General features: G+C 44.1%; 1 protein-coding gene across 1 annotated transcript; it reads right to left on the bottom strand.

The window, feature by feature from the left end:
* Positions 1–5863: 5863 nt before the first annotated feature.
* Positions 5864–21523, bottom strand: LOC128713982 (heparan sulfate glucosamine 3-O-sulfotransferase 5). The gene is made up of 7 exons (XM_053808856.1): positions 21330–21523; positions 14417–14591; positions 14203–14334; positions 13904–14119; positions 11177–11340; positions 9294–9487; positions 5864–6087 (listed from the first exon to the last, which is right to left on the bottom strand). Exons 1-7 carry the CDS (start codon positions 21392–21394, stop codon positions 5864–5866), a joined length of 1170 nt encoding a protein of 389 aa, XP_053664831.1. The 5' UTR covers positions 21395–21523.
* Between the last annotated feature and the right edge of the window lie 1251 nt (positions 21524–22774).

Raw genomic sequence — 22774 nt, 5'->3', positions numbered from 1 at the left:
CTGTTTGCCCACCGCTCCGGCCAGAACTGCTGACGGAAATGCATGGAAATAAAGGTTGATCCCTTTTTCTGCAACGAGCAGAAAGCTGTGTTCCCACGGTGCAAAGCAGAAAAAAAGCAAAACAAATTCCTAAAGCTCTGACAGTATGTCCTCCACGATCTGTGTTTCTGTTTTGCAAGAAGAAAAAAAACGAACACGTGACAGTTATGACGCATCACGCTGAAGGTGCAAAAGCTAGAGCCGAGGTAAGCAGATTAAAGCGTAAACGAGTGCCTCGGTTATAAAAAAGTGGGGAGGGGATAAACAAAATAAAAAAAAAGTAAAACCGTTGCCTTCGAATCAGGAAACATCCGGATGCAGCAAACGGAAAACTGTAACAGTCGCCAAAACCAGACAACCTTTCCGGTCCGGATGTGTCTGTATGCCGTTTTTGCTGTAAAACGTCATCTTTCTTGTGTGGGATGGGTAAGACCCGTTTTGTTTCGGACGTGCAAAATGCAAAGCGTCTTTTGTTCACCGGAACCTCAACATTTGCTGCAGTTGTCTGACTGTCAGAGTGATGGTTTTACGAGTAGAGCAGAGCATTAGCGAATGGGATAAGCGTTACTATGTGGGTTTGTAAGGATAATTGCAATGTTTGAATGAAAATAGCTAAAAAGCTATTTATATCTCAACATCCGTATATTTAGTTAGTAATTCGTCCCAATTAAATCATACAACGCTGCACTCTAATCCACGCACACTCTTTAAAACATACAATATTTGATCACCTTATTTGCTACAACCGAAATCTCGCAATATACCGACCACCTTCAATCTAAACACCCTGCTTGTAATGTATTTCCTATGCGAACTCTAAATAAGCTAGTGAGGCATTCCATCATCAAGATAACCCCGAACAAGGTACCCACTTGAGATCCGTGATATCGGAAGAAAGAAACCGAAACCAACCAAGAAAAGCAACCTATCAAGCACTCGGGACAAGAGTTGAAAGCAACACGAGCCCTGATCCGATCGATGCCCACCAATACCCGGGTACGAGCCTGGGTCCATTGAGCTGTAGATTTGGTGACGGTATATCCCCCCCAAACCACCAGCCGGACACCCATTGGAGCACATTATGCAAATGGTTCTAATTATTTGATTTCCAAACAGGAAACTTTTCCCGTTAGCCAAACCTTGGGCTATCTGCTTTGTTCTCCTTCCTTACGTTCACATTCTAGATAGAGTTTCACCTCCTCCCATCCACAGATGTACTATCGGCTTGCGGGTGTGCGTTTGTATGTGACACATACATACATGCATACATACACCGTTACGTGATGATGGTTGTCGGCTTTGGGGTCGGGGTGACGCTCGTTGGCAGAAAGATTCACGTGAAGTGGTACCACGGCAAGGGAGGAGAAGAGACGACAAAACATTGGACAAAAGAGTGCGCTGCCAAAGTTCGGCAAGAGTGACTTTGTGAAGTGCTACCTATCCGTTCTAGTGGGGAGTTTTTTTGGTCTTATTTAATGTTTCCTCTACTTGACCAACTCGACTTGATTGTTCGAGCTTCCTATTTTTTTTTGGCAGACGATAAAAATGACCCTCCACGCTGGTGAATCTTATCACGGCACACAAAAACGAGACTGTCAGGTGAAAAGTTGATGCAACCCTTGTGGCCCATTTGGCCTGTCCTATTCCCCATTACAATGGGTTTCGGTGTTTTTGTGTGTGTGTGTGTGTGTTTGTTATCGTTTTTCCTTGCAATTTGAATGTACGCTCAGCGCGATATCGAAGCGCACTTTCGCGAGTGTCCAGCCATCCAGAGCGAACCGTGGTGGCGTGATGCAACAATTTTGCTTCGATTTCCCGAAACACTTGCCGGAAAACAAAAAAGAGAAAAGGAAAGAAACCGGCTCCGTCCGGATACCATCCACCCAAGAGTGGACCAACGAGGCCAACTTATCGCGCAGCACGGTGCACGCGATTCCGACCACCGTTGGCTGCTGGCTTCAAACGTGAACGATTGAAGGCCACCTGCCCATTATTTCGGGAGGTTGGAGGACACAACTGGAATGACCTTTTGGAGGATGTAAATTCAAGAGCTTCACCTTAACGGGGGCAACCGCAAACGCTGGAAGCCACTTCATTCGTTGTAATGGATTTTTCATTACCCATTCGTGCGGTTGGCCGCGATTGAAGAGGTGAAGCCCAGGAATTGAAGATTATTATGCACGTACACGTTCGCGCGATGTCGGAAGCGGCGAACGATAAGGCTACTCACGATCGCATCTGAAGGTGTTTTTCGTGGAATATTGATTGTAGCGGAAACAGAGCGTTCTTTTTCTGCACTTTTAGAAGAAGAGTTTATTCTTGCCTTTGGAGCACTTGAGAGAGAGAGCGCGGACTTCAACTCAATTGGTTGTACTTGGAAGTTTCCAAGCTTTTTATAATAATTCACCGAGTGGGATGTATTTCTAAACTACAAAAAAATGTTGTAGTTCATTTACTTCCCTGCATAAAATTTTGTTTTCTGTTTTATTTTCCACCCTAAAATACCAGTATAAATCGATGTTGCGCCAACAGCACCATTCAACGCCTACTGCAGGTCGCCACATTTTTTATGCAACAAACACGAAAATCAAAAACATAGACAAAGCAAACATAAGCTTTGCAATGCTGTCAGATGCATAAAATGTGTCAACAATGCTAACGAATTGGCTTTTGGCGCCCACCACCACGCAGCCACGGCCATGGAGACGCCTGGTAGGTTTCATTAATCCGCCAGCAAGTGGAAAACCTCGGCCATATGGGGGGCCGTCCCACGCGCGCAGTTGGGCGAATGCATAGATTCAGGCTGCAAAATGGGATTACTCAGCAGTTTCGGTTAGGCATCTTGCCCCTTCTCGCGACGTTGTTGCAAACGGTCGTCCGCTCAATGGAGACGCATGGTGGCCCGTAGAATGGGGATTCATTGAACACAAACAAAAAAAAAATGGGGGAAGAAAAATTGACACGACGTTCAAATCTTCATCGCAATGATAACTGAACGCATTTAGGCATGTGCAGCTGATGGGTGCATCTCCGAGGATTGCCGTTTTTCTATCTCCAAACGTCAATCATCGTGTGGAAACCATGTTTGCTAATAGGACAGATGTATGTGTCCTCTTTTTTTGCCTTGCTTTGCTCTAATCGTTCCACTTTCCTTCCTTCCAAAAACTCCCGGCAACCCTTGTTTGTCTCACAAAACACACGTTCTCCGTTTGGCCGCAAATCGAAAAGTCACCGAAAAATTGGTGTGCGTTTTCCGATTTCGTTGCGAGCCGCATTTTCCCTCCACAGAACGTAGGATCCGTTCGAGATGGTTGGCATGTTTTTGTGTCTGCCGATCGGGGATTTGTGTGTGTGTTTTTTTTCTCCTTTATTCATCGCTACCCTCAACAAACCGGAGCATATTCTACTCGATTCTAACGACCGCGTTTTTTGTTCGTCTCTTTTCACACTCTATTCGCTTGCCACTAGCCACCTCATGTGGGCATCGGCGCGTGGAAACCACCACCAACCACAGCCAACGGATGAAGCACATTCCATCATCAGGTTTTCCTCGTGGGGCTTTCACTGTCCGTCGCTTCGGTGTTTCCCTACTCCCGCCGCCTCTCCACAGTTTGTCCGGGCTGGAGATATAGTCTAGAAAATGGCAAGCAAAGTGAACGTAGCGAGCATTTTCAGTTTGTTTTCCGCCACATCACCACTCAGTTCGTCTCAGCCGCGTGCGGTGAAAAGTCACGTACTGTTACGCTCATACACGTGTGACCTCGATGAATTTTTGGGACGAAAACTTAATCCGTTACCAATTCATCCTGCAAGCAATCTGAGGGATTTTTTTTTAAACGGAGGGAGAGATGGCCTATGGGAGATGATGGCAAGAGCGGGAGGAAAACTCCCATAGTCCATACCAATATAATATACGTTTGTGCCAGTGTGTGTTTGTGTACATGTGCCGTAGTGTCGGCGATTCACCATCCAAAACAGACATTGCAATGAACTCGGATTTTCGGATTCGTTCAGTGCTACATCTTTCCCACGCGTCTATGGCACCATTCTCGCTCATTTTGGGCGTGTTGGGCCCCCGTCCCGTATCACATAGCATCACGAACGGAAAGCTCAGACATCTTGGACGAGCACGTTTCCCTACCCAGCACATGTCGCGGTTCACACGGTCCGGTATCGGCCGGGATGAGTCGGCCCTTATGTATGCTCTCCAAGATGCATCCAGGCGATCCGTGCATGCAGCACACGGGCAGCATGCAGCTGTACGTTGCTGAACGGCGATGGTCGAGCACATTTCAGCTCAATTTGTCCCGGCGAACGACCGATTATTTTCAACTTAAATGTGGCTAGCTATCGCTAGTCTACGGCCTCCGGCACAGAAGCGCCCGGAATGTGCCGGAAACGGAGCGAAACAAGTGGCCGGACGAGAAACGGTTACATCCGTGCCGGGATTCGTGCCAGCATCAACCTTGCTGTGCATGGACACGGCAATGGCAGCATACGGAACCAGTGCCGCCCGACGAAATGAATTCTGGGAAAAGGGGCAACATTGGGACTCATGAAATATTTCTTCACATTTACCAAACGAAACTCGCCGTCCACCGTGTGTAGCGCGAGGTTCGACGAGACGGTTAACCGGGATCGTGCAGCAGCAGGGATGTAATCGGGAAGAATATTTATGGTTCAAAAACGGCATACACACACTGACCTTACCTACGGACAGCAACCTTATGGTCGAACAGAAGCGTTTTGGAGCCGCCGACCTTGCTGGAGAGCGTAGTTGGTCAGCAAATGGACCTGGTTCTCGGTGATCTTCAAATGATTTGGAACTAACATGTTTATCCTACCAAAACGAACCGGGCACACCGGGAACAGTGAACAGTGAATGCTTTGTAAACGCAAACTGAGCTCTAAGATGTGCAGAAATAAGTGTTGAATTGAATAAAACATTACGGACGCGAGTGAAAGGTTGCGGTTTTTGAAGACTTTACGCATCGCAGTATTTGGAATAGATGGTGGTGTGAAAGAGACTTACTTCACTGCAAGCTTTAAACATTTTTTAATGCTCTTAATACATTCGACGCTTAATCTGTATAATGAAGTGTAGATGTTGATAACGTTAACAAATTAATTGAACAATTAAAGGCAGTTTTCCCACTTATAATCTTCTTCCCTTCATTGTGCACAGCGGTTGCCATATGTAAGCGATTTCAATTGATTCCTATCTAATATGTTGCCATGCGCGCAGAGCATTACCTCACCAGCTGCTTTCGGCACCCTCTGGTGATGGGCACCAAACGCGCGTTGTATTTCAATTCATAGTTACATAAACCTATCAAAAAACCCGAGCAAAGCAACAAATAACGTTTCGCACCGGTCCGCATCACGATCACCGGCGGTAGATGTTTTGACACATCCGCTGCATCTACTTCCGACCCGATACGGTTCGCAATAACTACGATCGAAGTAAATTGGCCGCAACTTTTTTTTTACGACTTTCACCGGCATATACTCACCATCGCATGATATTACTTGACTATTTGCTTACCATCGCCACCTACCACCATTCCAATCAGTCTCACTTGGTTAGTTTTGTATGTGTGTTTGTGTGTGTGTGGGTGTTTTTGGTGTGCTTTTTTGTTGTTGTATGTGTATGTGTATGCACTTTTCCAACCACCACCGACCAGCCTGCACGCAAGCTGTCGAATGGCCACATGTATAATGGTGATGGTTTTTGCTACAGTTTCCGATTGTTTTGCTTTCCGCCTTCGTTTCGCTGCATTGTCGAATGCAATCCAACTGGTTCGGCTTACCCCCCCTTCTCCTCCTACTCTTCCGGCCATCCCAGATCCTCACCGACGAGTTCGTAGAATTTTTGATTGTGTTCCACGAAGAACTTACGCAACTTCGATATCACGACCGGATCGACGCGTGGGTGCTTCCGGCCTTTCGTCTCCCGCAAACACTTGTCGCCCGTTTCGTTCCGCAGACAGTAGAAGCCTTTCGTTTCATTGAAGTAGAAGTTATTGCTACCGATCCGTGGCTCGATACCTGGGTGGGTAGATGATGGAAGAGAAAGAAGAGAGAGAGAAAGCAGTGAGAAAAGGGCAAACAACAACAAAAAAAAAGCAACCCAACTCCAACCGGCCGTGCCGAAGTATGCAAACTCCGCACAGTAAAATAATACACAGTAACTTTACTGTACAATGTATGAACAATTGCACTTAAAGGCATCCATTTCCATCCACTTGCAGGTAATGGTGAAATTAAAACTTTTCCACACCACACACACACACGCTGGTGCGCTACGCAACATGGTGCTGAGAGTGGAAAATTAAACGTAAAATCTCTCCAAAACTAAACCAACTGCACGGTGGGAATGCAGGTTAAGTAGAATTTCCTGTTAGCAGTTGGTAATAGTTGGTTAAACATCGTCAACTTCTATATTACACTTACTAGCGTTTAAGTGTTATCACTTTTAATTATACACCTACAGGAGTATATTATTACTAGAAGAACTCAACAATTTACCGTAAAGTGTTGTAAACAAAATCTTGAGTTTGTGGTAATCGCTCACGTTTCGCAAGAAATATCGTTTTAAACTCTCGATCGATCGACTTCTCTATGTGCAGCAGGGTATTATCACACGCGCGACAAACAAAGAGGAAAACGGCACATCTTTCGAAACATGATTGAAGATTTGCAATTTTCCCCGTCAAAAATCGCAAAGCAAAATGAAAGTCAATTAAGCGAATCGGGAAGGCGTCCTGCTAGCGACATCGTTATGTTTGTGCTGTTTCAAGTGATTCCTCGCTAAGAAGCGCCAAAGATTTGTCACAATTATTATTCCCTTTTTCGAACCGCCCGCTGGATGGGCAAGTTTGCCCTTTGAGTGCATTTTACCTACACTTGACGATGGGAAAACTCGTTGACCCATATTCCCTCATTCGACGATCGGAAGCGGATAAAGTGCGCTTAAGGATCGATTGTAGGTAGCGTTATTTCTATTAATGGAACGCGGGCCGTATCAAACGCTTCCTGGGAACTATAATTCGCTTCCGTAATGTGATAAGGTCCATTATTTGTGCTGTCCGCTATCGACCAACGCATGGAATTATTAATCATCTGAAACGAATCGTTGCACCACACTATCATGTGCTAGAGTCTGTTAATTATCGTTCGACCGGTGGAGTAAAAATATCGCCCACCATCTCGCTTCACCCCCAGGAAAGGGGTAATGTACACACGTGTGGACAGGATGGCCCCCAAACAGCCCCCGGCGGCCAGTGACAGTGGAAAATCAATAAAATTGAAATGTCAAACGTTGGCGTCGGTTGGCAAAAGCGAACGCACCAGAAGGTTTCCTTCCGTTTCGCTAATGCGAAGCGAAATAAATCAACGCTCCCTGGAGTGTGCTTTGATCTATGCGACTTAATCACTTACTCGGTCCCTAATCTCGGTTTGATTTACAAAACGGGAACCGTGAGCAGATTATCATCAAAAACGGTCATGCTTGCCGATGGTGGACTGTACTGTTGCGTACTGCTGGGTCCCTCATAAATGTTCATTACGCGTGCAAATTGTTTGCAAGATTATGTGATTGGCATTAATTTCGTGGTGCTTGAAGTTATACGTTTGTTCAAATATGTTTGTACATTATTCAAGCGCATTCCCTCCCATATGATACTTCACAACATATGAACAAAAGTTGAACATAATTCATAAAACTATTCTTCGTACAAGCGAAATGACACTTGTTATGTGTCTTTCAACCCAATCCCCCTTATCAATGTGAGTGTGTCTGTCAACGTACGTGTGTCGCGCTGTGACTTGTTTGTGGAATAAATTGCAATTACAAATGGGCATTCACCCGTCAAATAACCGCCAAATACTGTCGTGGCAAAAGTTTTCTAATTACTGAAGATGGCAGCTCTGTTGGCATTCGTCTCTCGTTTACACTGTCACGCTACGTATCCACGGTTTCCTTAGGCTCCCTAACCTAAGGGAGCCACATCCGTGTGGCTTACACGCCTCCCCTCAGCCCCTCGACTCTTTTCTCGGGATGCAGGCGAAGCATTCATTTGCCACCCCTTGTTGCCACTGAACAAACGAAGAGTGATTGTTTTCGTTCATTGGTTAGGAAAATTGAAAAACGCTTCCATCGCCGAGGATCGAGTCTGCCAAGTTCAGTCCTCCAGCGCCAGTAGTACATTTTCTGGTTTCTCTTTTGGTTACACAAATGCGCACGAACAGCACCGAAGGGCCGATCGGTAAGGAAGCAGTAATGGTAGAAAACGATTTCCCGCTGGTTCAGCAAACAGTGCGAGTAGGTGAAGCGCGTGGAGCGCAAGTAGGAAAACATAATCAATAACAGCATGCCCGGGTGCCCACCAGAGGTTTGGTTTTTCTGTTTTGTTTTTTTTTTGTGTGATGAGTTTTAAATGACTGATGCTTCCGAGCGGCATCGGTGGCAAATGATTGATTGCTCATCGGTTCCGTCGGGGCGTTAGGTGGCAACTGTGGCATCATCGGTGTACCTGGCACAAATAACCAGATGCCGAGAACCACCTGCAAACGGGGGCGGGTTAATTAAAACGCGATTACAATCCATCCGATGGATTAGATGCTTTTGCTGTAAATTGAAGTAAATGTGAACGCATTACGATGCTTCGATTTTCAACTGCCACTAAAGCATAATGTGTACTTTGGTGGTTAGTGAGGTGCATAAAATGACCCATTTCAACCAACACCAACAATGCCGGACAACAATGAGACTCACTGATGAGAATGTGAACTGATGTCAATCGGAGTTGTCGATGATCCAAATGGACAAAAACTATTTTCGTTTATTTTAAAAAGACGTCCATATCACAACTGTTTGCCAACAAATAAACAGACTGTTTGGAATAATTGGTGCCGTGACCAGGATACAATTTTGGTAATTCAGGAGTTATAGACGAAATTCAAGCATTATCAAGAATATAAATTATCATTATAGAGAAATTTTGTAAAATCTCTTGAATTGAATTTTATTTGTTTTTGTGAAAATAATACTAAAAATTACGATTTATTTTTGTTGTGCATACTAGTTTTTATGGAAAGCGCCGAACAATAGCGACCCGTATTGAGACAAATAAAGTTGGAAAGCAATTCTTCTTAACGTTTAAAATTATGCTCGTAGCATACTCATTCGCCCATCACCCAAAACAACCGAAGTGAATGCAATTAATCCCTGTCGCAATTAAAACGACACTTACCTAAAAAATCCTCTATTCGACGCAGCTGCGAAACCGGATCGTCGATAAGCTGGTCACCGTTGACGACCAGCAATTGCTCGCGGGGGAACACCTCCAGCCATCGGTGTACGTGTACGTGATACTGCGAGATGGCCAACGGTCGGTACGCCTCGTTGACCGTTCCGTTTGGCAGGATTGCCAGCTCCTCAAACGACCTGCCACGGCGCGAACGAACGCATCCCCAGGGAACACGCAGACGTTCGGGCGAGAGAAGAGAAGGAAAAATAACGACAAGCAGAAAGGCACAAAAGTTCACATTAAAAGTTTCGCATCTTTCAAAACAAAGCAGAGGGAAAAGTGTGAGCGGGAAAGGGGCAGAAAACAAAATCAAGAAAAAAGAAGACAACCAAAAAAACAAGCAGACCAGAGCTTCAGCCATGTCGCAGCACAGACGTCGTAACCGAGGGTCCGTACGCAAGGTTGGGCCGCGCCGGTGGAAAAGTATGTTGGCAAGAAAAATTAAAACAAAATTACCAACAAATTAGACCCACGTGAGACCGATGATTAGTGACTTTTCCGTTTGCATTTCAACTTTTAGCCAAAAAACCGTTCCCGGCCGCCCATTGTACGCTCCCGAGGCGGAAAAGCAAAGCGATTGGTTAAAGCACAACGGCGGATGGAAGCAATGGCCGGACCTTCGGGCAACGCTCAGACGATTCATCTGTGCGATGATCATTACCATCAAATTGTTCTCTCGTTTTAGCAGCGGTACTTCTAATTTCTTTGAAGTGTTAACACCAACGTACATCCGTTGCTATGTTTACAATTCGTTTGAAAGTTCTCGTTTTACGCTTAAGAAAACCATCGTTTGTTCAACACAGTAAAGTGTATTGAAATGTTCTAAAATTCCTCGGAAAATGTCACCATGCGCGGAGTTCGTTTGAATGAAGTTTGTTTGTCTTTGTGCCGATCTTACAACTTTTCCTTCCACGCGAATGCATAGATGCTTGAGCGTGCTTGGAAAACATATCGGCTCACAAACAGCACAGTCGATTAGAAAAATTGTCAGTTGCAATGGATGAGACACTTCAATCTGCTGCTAGGTGTTTTTTTGTTTTATCCAACACCGGCTGCACAAGGAGACAGCACGCACACTGTTCGTCGTTATCGGTTTCCGCTTCTCGGAAGTAACCCTAAACTCAACACGCGAACATCAACACAAACCGGGAAACACAGCGTGTGTGGTTGTTTGTATGTTGATATACATTTGTCTACCGACTTGGTTTTGGCACCTCACACCCACGGGCGGCAGTATGCTTGAGAAGAAAAGCAACCGCAACGAGGCGGAACACCAGCAGCACCACACACGTCAACGGCCATCATCCCAGCGGAACCGGAACAGAGCAAGGTTCTGGAGTTGTAAGTATGTTTTATTTCCCATTGGAAAGAACGAGAGGTGGTTGTTGACGATTTTGGGTGGATTGCTTGTTGTCACCACAACAGGTTACATATGTGCCGTGGGTTGATGGAATTTCCCATCCCAAATCATGGGCTGGGTGAGTTTGCCGGCGTGGGAAGCTTTTGTGCACAATCGGTTGGGTGGATTAAAACAAGTTGAAAAGAAAAAAAGGGAAGTTGCATTATCCAAAAGTACCAGTGGATGGGGTATGAATAAATTAATTTCCATGAATTATGTGAATTTCAAGTTATTTAACCTTAAACCTTAAGCACACCTTAAAAATATGAACTCAAAAAGAAGCGTATTATTTGTGCTTCGATTGAACCCCTCTTACTCGGATCTCTCTCACTCTCTCGCGCCCTCTTCAGACATCAAATATTGATTGATCTACCCCATCCATCCATTATTATCTATATTACATCGTGTATTGTTAAATTTCACGTACCTCGACAGAGGAGAAGTTGACGATAGACTCTGTTGCTGGGGTAGTGTTGCCGTTGCCGCGTGACTTCGAAGCTGTGTGTAATCGGATATTGCTCTCGTTACGGGTTCCCTTACAATTAGAAGCAGCTTGATGGACGCATTCATCGCTCGGACTCGCTCCGGAACCTATAATACACGGTACAGTAGATAATGATGCATGAGACAACAGCATTAACTGTAATATAAAGCAGTGGCATAAATTCCAAAATCATATGAAAAAGTAATATTCCTTCTACATATATAATTAGTAATATTTCCTAAATGTATGCTATCTGCCGTAAAGCTTACGATTTATAATACTTTAGAAATGAAATTGCTAACATTGAGAGAAATGAACTCCCATTCAGTTAAATGAAATCGCCCACGTTCTGCCACGTCGCTTTAACGCGAATGGTGCTCATTTAAATTCACTTCAAGTGATGAGAGGATTTAAAATTTTAATCAAAAAAGTTTCGTACCAAAGAAGCCAAAATGTGCAGCCATTTTCTTTCTCACCCATTGTAGTTGATGCCATTCAATCGTTTACGGTTCACGGCGTTCAGCTAACCCCCCCTGTTTGCTTGTAAAGCAAACACAAAAAGTGGTTCATTGGCATCGGAATATTTAGATCATTTCCAAAACCTTTCCAAAACCTTCCGAAACGTCCGAAACATAAAGTCAAAAAAAAAACAAGCGAAAGAAACCCCACTTCGCTTACAATTTGCACCGTGCACAGAGCACGGTGGACCGAACATCGCACGACTCGTCAGCAAATTCTGACCCACCAGCGAAGAAACTTTCAGGCGCTTAAATTGTTCACCCACTGCTTCCCACTACAACGTCACACCACGAAACGCGCGATCGATCGTTTCGGTTCAACTTCAACGACCTAGGTCAAACGAATGTCCTTTGCGGAGTTCCTTCGCCGCAGCATGTCGAACGGTCCGGGTTCGAAAGGGTGTGTGTGTGTGTGTGCGCGATTGTAATCTCGCCTTCTCACGCTAAACCTTGTCACTTGAAATTGATTCATTTACTGCTACAGTCCACCGCCAGCAATTTCGCGCCGGACAGCCATTATTCAGTGAGTTGAGCGAGTGCACATTTTTCGATGTCATCCCTTGGCCTTGCCCGACGAACCCCGTCAAGATCGTCTTTTTGAGGTGGATGGAAATTTCACTTTTTGCACCAGCATTTCGTGTGTGTGTGTGTGTGTGTATTTGTGTTGAGCGTGTTTGTGGTTTACCCTCCAACCGGACCACATTAACCATCCCCTAACCGTCAATGCAGTTCGACAATTTTGGTGCTCCCGTGGTGCGAAAGAGGGGCCAAGCAAAACTAAAGTTAGGGACAAAGTAGTAGCAAGGTCCCACTCGAACAAAGTTGTTGCCTTTTTTTGGGGGGGAGGGGGAGCTTCCAACAACCGAAACACAGTTTGTGACGTTCGTGTGTGAGTGGCTGTGTGTAGTTAGCTGTCACACTATTCAGCTGACACAGTTCGGGCGCTCGCGGCAGCTAACTAGCAGCAGCATCGATTCCGTGCCACTCGCTTGGCTCATTTAGCGGCACACAGCTGCGAAATAATGTTATTTATGTTGTTTACTGCAAATTTTCGACAGCTTGTGATGTTCGTTTTTGTCTTTGATTATTTTTCGTTTCGATGGAGCGTCGTTTGTCCCGTTTTCGTGGCTCTTAACCGAGCCAAACAGAGCAAGAACTCACCGGTTGGGGTTGGGAAAATGGAGGAAAGGCGAGCTGCGCTGAGGGTAAAATAAATTATTTTCTGTTTTACGAATGATAGTACTCGGCCTGCACGGCAAAAGAAGAAGATAGTGGATGCCGAAATGAAAGCAACTTACAACCATTCTGGCAACAAATAAATATTAGCAGGGTCGACCTTGCCACTTGTACCGGTATGGGGTTTACTCAACCTTTGCTGGTCTTGCACAAGCCCGTTGAGACGACCGTGGGAGGGAAAGGCAATTGTTGCTTTGCAATAAATAAGTGGATAAATTTATTAAACCTCAATCGTAATGCTCCAAGCAGCGTCCTACATTCTGAGAACCTGATTTTAGTTATGCTGCGACCTTGCCGTTATCTATTGCATTGGGATTAAAATTTAGTGCAGTTAGCATTTATGTTTCATGTGGACGACTGATAATTCAATAGCTCGATGGCCTAATCTTTCGAGCGTGTTTTAAATGAGACCTACCAAGCGTTTCTCTATTGTTGATGGTTATTTTATACAAAATTTCAAATAGTTGCTCAAAGATATGTAAAGAAAAAAAAATTCTGGTCTAAATTAAAAATTAATTTAAATTTTCTGAATTCAGTATTATTCGAACCTCAATTTCCAGACAAAAACTGACACACGGTTGTGAATGATTAGTTAATGACTTTATCAAATTGAAACACCGGCACCAATACCACCGAGTAGAAGAGAAATGCAAATACAAACAGCTGCTTCATTAATTCTATGTCAGCTTGCGTTCGTCTGACGCTGAGCGAACGCTTCGTGCGATAGGTAGCTGGTTGATGATATAATTATCCTTACACTTTCATCATTATGTACCATCAGTCTCAGAATATGAAGGCGTTGCAAGCAGACTGAAAATCGCACCCTCCCTCGCACGGTTAGTGCTTGTTCTCGCACTTGGTGGCACTACCGCAGGACGAACCACCACCATAAAAACACAGTTCATCCTTCGCTTACCTCTGGTGTCACGAAATAGCTGGGGCTCTTCTCGATCGTTATCTGGCCACGGAAGGAGTGTGGCATCTTCTTCCGGTACCACTCGAGCCCCCTCAGGTAGTTTTCGTCGCGATCGAAAAAATGCACCTCGCCGGCGGCCTTCTGTATCCTTGGATGCAAGTACAGCATCTCGAGCAGGGCGCGTGTGCCACATTTTCTCACTCCTATTATTAAACACTGTTTGGTGTGACGAGCGAGTGGATGAGATATAAAGTCGCGATTATTGTCTAGATTTAGAACCCGTCACCTTCAATACTTACTTGCGGTAATCTACGACTAGTTTTGGGAAAGTGTATTCGATTCGGAAACACGACTGGCTGATTGATAACCGGTGGATTGGGTATGTGATTTGTCAGTATGGCAATTTTATTCTCCGAAATTGCTGTTGCGGCCTGTAAGGTGGAAAGAATTGCAGAATGTTTTTCATGGCTACAAAATGTTTTAAAAAAAATCAATGGACTGGTGTAAGCTTACCTGTATGCTATAAACCGCACTGTCGTACAGGATGTGAAATGTGAGGAATAGCGATAGCAGCATCACCGACAGAAACAGCGCTGCTAGTTTAGGCCTCGATACGCCTACAACGAGGACGCAATCTGAGTGTGAAGGATCTGGCCCGAAGGGCCTCATAGCCGCTTTGGGTAACCATCTGTGGAAGAGAAGTCGAACCGAGAACGATTAGCAATAAATGTAATAATGGTAAAGTTCTGGGTACAAACATATGGCATTCAAACGAATTTGAACTGAATAATAATAGTTCACGCTAGACCCCTATGGCTTTAACAACTTTATTTGATGGCATAACTTTCTAGGGGATGGCAAACACCGAGTTCTTCCTGCGAACGATGTCAATCGACCCTGGGGAATGAGGCAGTCAACAAATGGAAACTGTTCGACTACAAAATTCCACAAAGGCTACAATGTTGTATAAGCTTCTTGGAAGCTATTTTCAACATTCCATTCACATGGCGGAAGAGTTCAATTTGTTGTGTGCAATTATTGAAATTAATGTGATTGTGATTGATTTCGTAACTTACGAAGAAAATCGAAATTGATTTACCACAATAATAAACTGTCCGTGTATCAAAATTCTCGTTTTGTTGATACGAAACATGTTGCATTTTGGTCGGAACGAACATTCAAATCATTTTATTTATTTCAACCTGAAAATTCGAAGAACAGACTTGAAGTGAAATTTTCTTGAATTCATTCGTTTTTTTCCATACCAACAAGTTCTCAAAGCTACGGATTGCTGTCGATCTTACGGCGAACCCGTTCTGTTCGAAGAATATGAGTAACGTTTTGCTTATCGCAAAACCCGGCACCATATCCGCTGTGTCGGGTGCAAAAGATTTCGCCCAACGACGAAAGGCGAAACTCTCCGAACGGGAAAATATTCCACGCCCACCACCAAATGAGTGTACCAGGGAAAATTTATCTAGCCGGAACATTGTCTTTAATTGGCGGCCCTTTTAACCCCCTTCCGCATAACAAGCGTCTCCGGCAGTACAGGGAGGTACCCGACGCACCAGTATGCTGCAAACAATTCGTGACCGGAAGCGACCATAAAATCCTTCGCCTGACGATTCGTAGCAACCATTAGCGTTTATTAGCGACCGTATTCCCCTGGGAGGTATGGAGTTGCCATTTTCCCCGGCCAAGAGATATGCGCAAGAAGCTTGTCATAGAGCCTAACGAAGAAAAGAAATCCCACCCGTTATGCTATGGTAAGTGTGCGCGCGCGATGATAAAATAATTATTTGCAGCAAAAACAACAAAAAAAAAGGTAATGAAATTCACCTGTTTTTCACCCTGTGTAATGGGGGAATTGAAGTAGCTTGAGGATACGAGAGCCGAACATCGTAAACTGAGCTTGCTTTCCACGAAAATAGTCATATAAATAAACGAAATGTTTTCATCAATGGCTGTGTCACTAATGGGTTGTGTGGAGTCATCTCCGAACGATAGAAATTTTGTTTTATGAGAGGAACTCCCTAAAGAAAGTTCAAGACGTCAAAGGCTTTATTCCATTATGATTAAGTCCAACTGACTACTCTTAAGTCTTAAAGAATTTATCGTGACTTAACGTAGCTAAAAGCGTAACCATTTGCTACTTTAAAAATAGTAACACCTTGGGTAATGATTTATTCAGAAGCACAAACCAAATAACCAGCAAAACCCTATCCATCTCTTTCCACTTCCATGTGTTTGGTTTCCTTTTTCTGTTAGTTGGAAACAAACTCGCAAATCATAACATGCAATATCGATCAATTCGGAGAGAAAAAAACGGCCCATAATTTGATTTACGAGAAACCAAATGGCCGACTCTTTCACGAGACCGTTTCCATTTTATGTGGCTGTTGTTTGTTGGTCGTGTTTTTACTTGTGGTCACCTTATTTTTTCTTTCAAGCTTTCAACTGATACTAAGCAATCACCTGTTGATAGTAATGTGTGCCTGTGTGGTCGATTGAAAGCATTTGAAGAAACATAAGTGAACATAAGCAAACAAAAACCAGATGTGCAAAGACAAAATGGCATCTAAGTGTCATGAGGAGTTGAGGGATTGAGGGTTGCTTCCCTTGGTAAGGGTGATGAAAATGTACGATACACCAGAGAAAAGGATCAATTTATTGCATTTTTGGTGTAGGTGACATCTATGTAAGATTGGAACCATGGAGCTAAAATTTAAATCCACACAAGGAATTCCGTGGCATTCTTGCTCTTTTCTATCTTTTGTTGGTAGCTACTTTGGCACAATGAAGTAGCATTATTGTTTACTTTGCCTTGCTAAAAGCTCCTATTTTTATGTACAACATATCTTCCCCTCCTATACCTATCAATAAAATCATCATCAAACGGTATCCATTTCTCAGGAAACGAGGAACTCTGGAGAATCACTTTACATCGTTAAGTCCTTAAGTTGTAGGGACATCCCTCGATACAGATGATAAATTTGGGTAATTGATTGTCATGTAGGTATCCTAAATCAATTCATAATGTTTTCTGGACCACTTCTGGAATAGAAAGTCGAAAAGTTGATAGCCAAACATTTTGATGGTACCTACAACTCCAAAACAACAGACAGACATTCATGCGCTATCTGATGAACATTTTTCACCAGTCCCTACCTTCGCGGATCAGCAAAGGACGCATTCGCTGAGTGCCTTCATTTTATACGACACTTCCGGAAACAAGCGGATGCTCCTCATCGATAAGAGAGCCATCACACAACACCCTCATTATCGTGTGAAGAGCGATTGTATGTGTGTGTGTGTGTGTCCATTGTTTTCCCGGTTTCGAAAAGGACCGACATTCATTGTGATAGAAGATTGCTCGTTTCAATGGCATTTCGAAACCCCATGAAGAAGACCCTTTCCGGTCGGGCTCACTCCCATTGTCGGGGGTTTTTTGGGCGAAAAAATATCAAAACAATATCGATCAATAACTAATTCATTACGTATTTATGAAATCCTGGCCTCTCGCTTGAAGGTTGATGGCATCGATGCTTTGTGGGATTTTCCGGTTCGAGCCGCTGGTGAGGAATGGTGCTACCACCGTCATCAACAGCGTGCTGTGTAACAATGGCAATAGGATTTTATGGAGCTAATTCCAATCGAAGAAAATGGTGGATCAACCAAAAAACCAAGCCAAACTACGCATCGTAGAGCGTTACGATCATCTATAATTTAATTATCAGCTTAGGTCAACAAGAGAGAGAGAAACAGAGAGAGAGGGCGAGTTTGATTGAGACGACGACTGCGGCGGACCCATGCCTGCACGTGGGACGTACTTAATGAAGGTCAATCAAATGATACGGATTCGATTTTGGTGAGTGAAAGCATTGTGTAACCGTAACCGAAGCAGTATTATGCTGCCATTTTGTTCCAATCGAACAAAAAAAAGGAAACCCCAACCTATTTAGCAGGGAAGCATTAAACCACCGGGCGATGTATTGAACTCGAGTTCGTTACAAAGGCAACTTCTGCCGTACGGCTTATGAGACCCCTGGGTTCATATGCACCATTCCGAAGCTGGTGAGGTGAGCCGGTTACTTAATGGGCGTTTTACATCGCTCGTAAACTCGTTACGCCCGGAAGTCAGTTTACAGCCTCAATAGATTGCTCGATTCTTTCACCGTGAAGGAAAAGCTGCCAGCTATGGAAAGGCGCGTTGGAAAAGTCAGGTGGGATTTTGAAGCGGCAAAAGAAGTAGCTGCTAATATGGCCTAATGAACGGAAGTAGGTGTCCCTGGGACCGTTTCGTAACCGTTTCGGGTGTGGGGCGTTAGTTCGGTGTTGCATCGTCAAGGTTCAGGACGGGGTTCAGTGGAATACCCACCCGTCACGACACTGCAATCACATGTTACCGATTATTACTACATTCATATGCAAATAGGTAAAAGTCCTTCCGCACAGACAGAGTCCCGTGCTTGGTTGCCGTGTGTTGCTTTTATAATAAACCAACGTGGCTCAATGAGTGCACCACACTTGCCTAGTACTTCACATTGACCACATTTCCACCACCGGAAAGGCAGGGTGGCGACGATGGGTGGCTGGTGGCGGTAAGGTGGGAATTTAATTACTATAGTCATTTAAGGGGGTGAACTACAGCAAAACATTGTTGTACGCAGTGACGAATTTTACAATAGCAAATTACCGGAATGACAAGGCTGTGATATAGCACAGCAAGCAAAATGAAGGACAATAAGGCATTGTTAAAAGAGTATCATGAAGGTGCTGGTTGACCATTTTTCCTTTGCGTACAGAACCGAACCCTTTTTCGAAGGTTTCTAACAGACTTGATTTCAGGCACGTTTTCTTGGTAGCGAATCAAAGCCAAAACCCGGTGAGTTACCGGGTAAAGCGAAGGTGCATGAGTGCATGCATAAGAACATGACAACTTCCGGATGCAAGTGCACGGTACACCTTCTCCTTTAAGGTACAAAAAACCCTCACTTGTAACCACCGTTGCTACTTCAAAACTGCACTACATGTGTGGGTTGGGGTTTTGCCCTCGACCAAAATATTCCAAACCACCCTTATACAACATAAACACTGCCAAGAGCTCTTTGCCGTAAAATAGGTGAAAGGTAAGCATTTTAGCACTACAACAAAAAAAAGTAGATGGGTTTAAGGTCGACCCACATGTTGCTGCTACTTGTAAAGATTTGCTTTTCGATATTCATTTCCTGCAGTGTGCACACACACCCTCGACTTCACCGAACGGTGTGCCCCACACCAACGGATGCATATCCTTGGGTGTGGGAAACGAGAACGCAACGTGTACTGCTACGTTACCGAAATTGTTGCATTCAGTCGAAGGTTTAAACTTTTACAAGGACCTGCACCAACACCCTTTGCCACATTGGCACAACTTAGTTACTGCACGAGAGAACTGGCTGGAACTTTTAAATGGTGGATTTGTTCTGACAGCCGTTGATTAACGGACCTGTTACGAAGCAAACGGAAACCGCACGATGTCATTGATGTTAATGGAGTGGAAAGATGGTAGTGGTGGTTTTTTTTTGCCATACAATGTAATACAAATTGGAAAGTGGTAAAATTTAATTTAAATTTGATTCTTTTTTTTTCGACAATAAGTGATAATAAGTAAGAAAAATGAGCACTATTAACAGCCAATATGTTGTGTTTACATAAAATATACAACGAACCAATAAAAAAAAGTTTAGCCATTTCTTATTGAAATACAATCTTCACAGAAAACGGAAACAATTGCTCTACCGTCAGCCGCGTGGAAAATAAATCGTATTTTCACGGCGTCAGCAAAACCCCATGAAAAGCCCGCAAGAGATCTCACATTCCCGGAATGCAGCCGACACAGCAAATAATTAAATTGAGAGCTTCGTTCGTAGCAAAACATCAATCTTCTCGTGAAAAGCATTTCCTCGGTAGCACTCGGAGCTCGTGTCATGTCTCCGGGTTTTGTCGACAGTCTGACAAACCCGCACACATACACACGCCGAGGCACAAATTATACCTGTGCATTCAAACCAACAAAGCTACACACAGTGCCACGATCGGTTCGTACACCTCAATCGTACGGCCCTTTTCGATGCTTTTCCTTCACCAATCTTTAAAGCTTTTTTTTTCTACCCGTTCCATCCCCTGTTTTGTGGCACAACGGTGGCGTATTGATTTTCCGGTTGTGCTCCGATCTCCATCAGTCCATTGTAAATTATTCGGTATCCTAATTCCATTATCATTTCGTGATTTCAATTTCCTGACACGAGAGCTGTGTGTTACGGAAGGCTGAAGATGCCTTCCCGAAAGACAGTTCCCGAAAACGATTTGTGATGGAGGTGCGGAGGGTAAACGACAGGAGGGTGCACAGGTGGGACTGGGTATGGAAATTTCATTCGAATCATCACACCACCCGGGTGGGTGGGTGAGAATATTAAGCGATGCTTTCGTTTTCGCTCTGCCACTCGTCAGCAGCAAACATCGGCAACATTAGTTCAGTACTCGCAGCGTCATGTGATGAGTGTATTGATTTCTATCATCGGTTCGGAATGCCATTTCGTGTGCTGCATAATCGGCCGCTGGCGTCATCAATTGCACTCAGTCGGGATTTCACAGCTACTGTCGAGTTGGTCATGACTTGTGAAGCAGCGAAGCGCGAAGCTATCGAGCAGAAGAAAATGCTTTAAAAGCGTCCATTTTGTTTTATTGAAGTGCACGTTCATTAAATTCTGAATAAATCCACTATGGATATGAACCTGCACGGCGTGTCGGGGTTTCTTTAGCAATCAACCACTGATGGCAGAGAAAAGAAATAAACAGAACCCTTTTAGCAATAAAAAGCTAATTTTTGTTCAGTTATTACATACTTTCAGGCGCAGTTAACACAATACAATCAAACAATTCTAAGGCAATACGATGGAAATAACTTTAAAATTATACTTAAGCCAGGTCATTAACGTCATTTGAGTGAATGTTTGAGTATTTCTCGTCAAAATGCTCGTCACATGGATACTAACGCCTGAAAGTATACAATGCATATCTCCATTTGATGCTCATATTTTTAAACTACTCCAGGGTTCGAACTGTTGCAATCATTTTATTTTCTGCGTCAAAAATCAAGAAAATTCAGCGCAGCAATCATTACTCATCATAACCGGCACGTAATCTGTACACGTGTTGAACTTTGCCACCGGGTCACGATGGCCAAATTTAAATTGACCTATCGCACTAGCGGATATTTCGAGCCGGCCTGATATGATCCGCTCACGGTCAACATTCATCTCCGGTTTGCCAATAAACCAATTCGCTCCCTACCATGTATCGAACTAATGAATCGAATATTGAGTTATAAAGCTACATCCGTGTGCTGAGGCACCCGTTGTGGAACGGGCCGGGCAACACTTACAGAATATCCAATGGTAATGTAACGGAACAATCCCTCAATTGATCGCCGCGTCGTTTCGTGGGCATCGGTGATGGCGCGAACGGCGCGAACGGTGACGGCGGCACCAGCAGGGCAACCGGTGACAGCAAAATCGATCTTCTATTATTTCCGTTTCCGATAGTGCCATCTGCTGCAGTTATGCATGGGGTGCAGCATCGAACCGTCGGATTCGACTACGAGAAACTGGAACTGGAGAAACACAACTCGTCCAAAATGGTTCTCCGGGTCTCGTGTTTGGTGGGAGGGGTTTTTTTCACTGTATATCGTTTATGTTTCTCTTACAGCACGTATCGACTAGTCGTGTACATTCACACCTTTTCTGCACTCCCATTGTATACACGCTCGCACACACACACACGAAAAATACGTACACACACACACTGCACATAAATCGTTTCTTACAACGGGCACGTCTCGCGCTCACTAATTGATATGCATGAGATGAAGCGCATTTCACTGGTGATTCGATTGCTGAGCCACTAATTCTAAGTATTTGTAAAGCTTTTCGGTATACTACTACTTATCAAAAACACACGTTTTGCTCACTACCGCTAATAAAGTGTGCAGCACTGTTTACACTACACGAGGCAATTGCTGATATGCATTGTTACGGTTGATGTTGTAGGATTTAAACCTTCCTTCACTCCATTCAGACTTCTCTACATGATATGTATCGTTGAAGATTGCACCACCTGAAATTAAAGGACAAAAAAAACAAGGGATTATTTAACGTTTTTCTTTGGAAAATGTAGTTACAGTGATAAGATGAAATATTCAAATTTAATAAACTCGCAAAAAAAAATGTTAAGCAATTCCACCGGAACAAGTTCGCCTGCTCTATCTTGTCGGTGTAAGCCGAATACGTACAGTAACGTTAAACCACTGGGCCGTCGAAAGTAAGTAGTGAAACAAATTTACTGCAAACCGCACCTGGCCGGTGGAACCGTACTGTGCGACTCGCCTCGTTGACCATCTCTATTTGATAACATTTCCAGCGGAAGCTCATTTAAATGCGGTGTCATTAAGAGCATCGTACCGTTGGGTACTCTTCGACCTACCGTTCCCCTGGTTCCCTGGTTCACCTTTGCGTTCAGCTCGCCAAATAAGTCGACCAGTAAGTATGGACGATAGTATAGAATTAAAATCGGACATTACAACCCACCTCCTACCCGGAAGCTTCTCCGAGCTATTCCACCCAAAGTTGCCTCCCGTACCAACCCATTTCAGCACAATGCACAATCGACAGTGTGGTGCGTTCGAATGTTGCAGCAACAGCACCATCCGCACCGAAAGACCTACCCCAAAACCGTGCGGATGGCAATGCTGTTTCCGAGTAGGAATGGTTGGAATCGTAGCAATGTACTATTTACCACTGTAAGGAAACAGAAAATTTCCAACCAAATTAC

This window comes from Anopheles marshallii, chromosome 3 (genome assembly GCF_943734725.1).
Source record: "Anopheles marshallii chromosome 3, idAnoMarsDA_429_01, whole genome shotgun sequence".
In the NCBI taxonomy this organism is placed as follows: Eukaryota; Metazoa; Arthropoda; class Insecta; order Diptera; family Culicidae; genus Anopheles; species Anopheles marshallii.
This window is presented reverse-complemented; position numbering and strand designations above follow the sequence as displayed.

Excerpts from the sequence above, each read along its gene's own strand:
- LOC128713982 (XM_053808856.1), bottom strand. The coding sequence starts at position 21,394 with ATGCCCACGAAACGACGCGGCGATCAATTGAGGGATTGTTCCGTTACA. Across the intron at positions 14,592-21,329 it reads ACATTACCATTGGATATTCT|ATGGTTACCCAAAGCGGCTA; the intron begins GTAAGTGTTGCC and ends TCTCTTCCACAG. Across the intron at positions 14,120-14,202 it reads CTAGTCGTAGATTACCGCAA|TGTTTAATAATAGGAGTGAG; the intron begins GTAAGTATTGAA and ends CACACCAAACAG.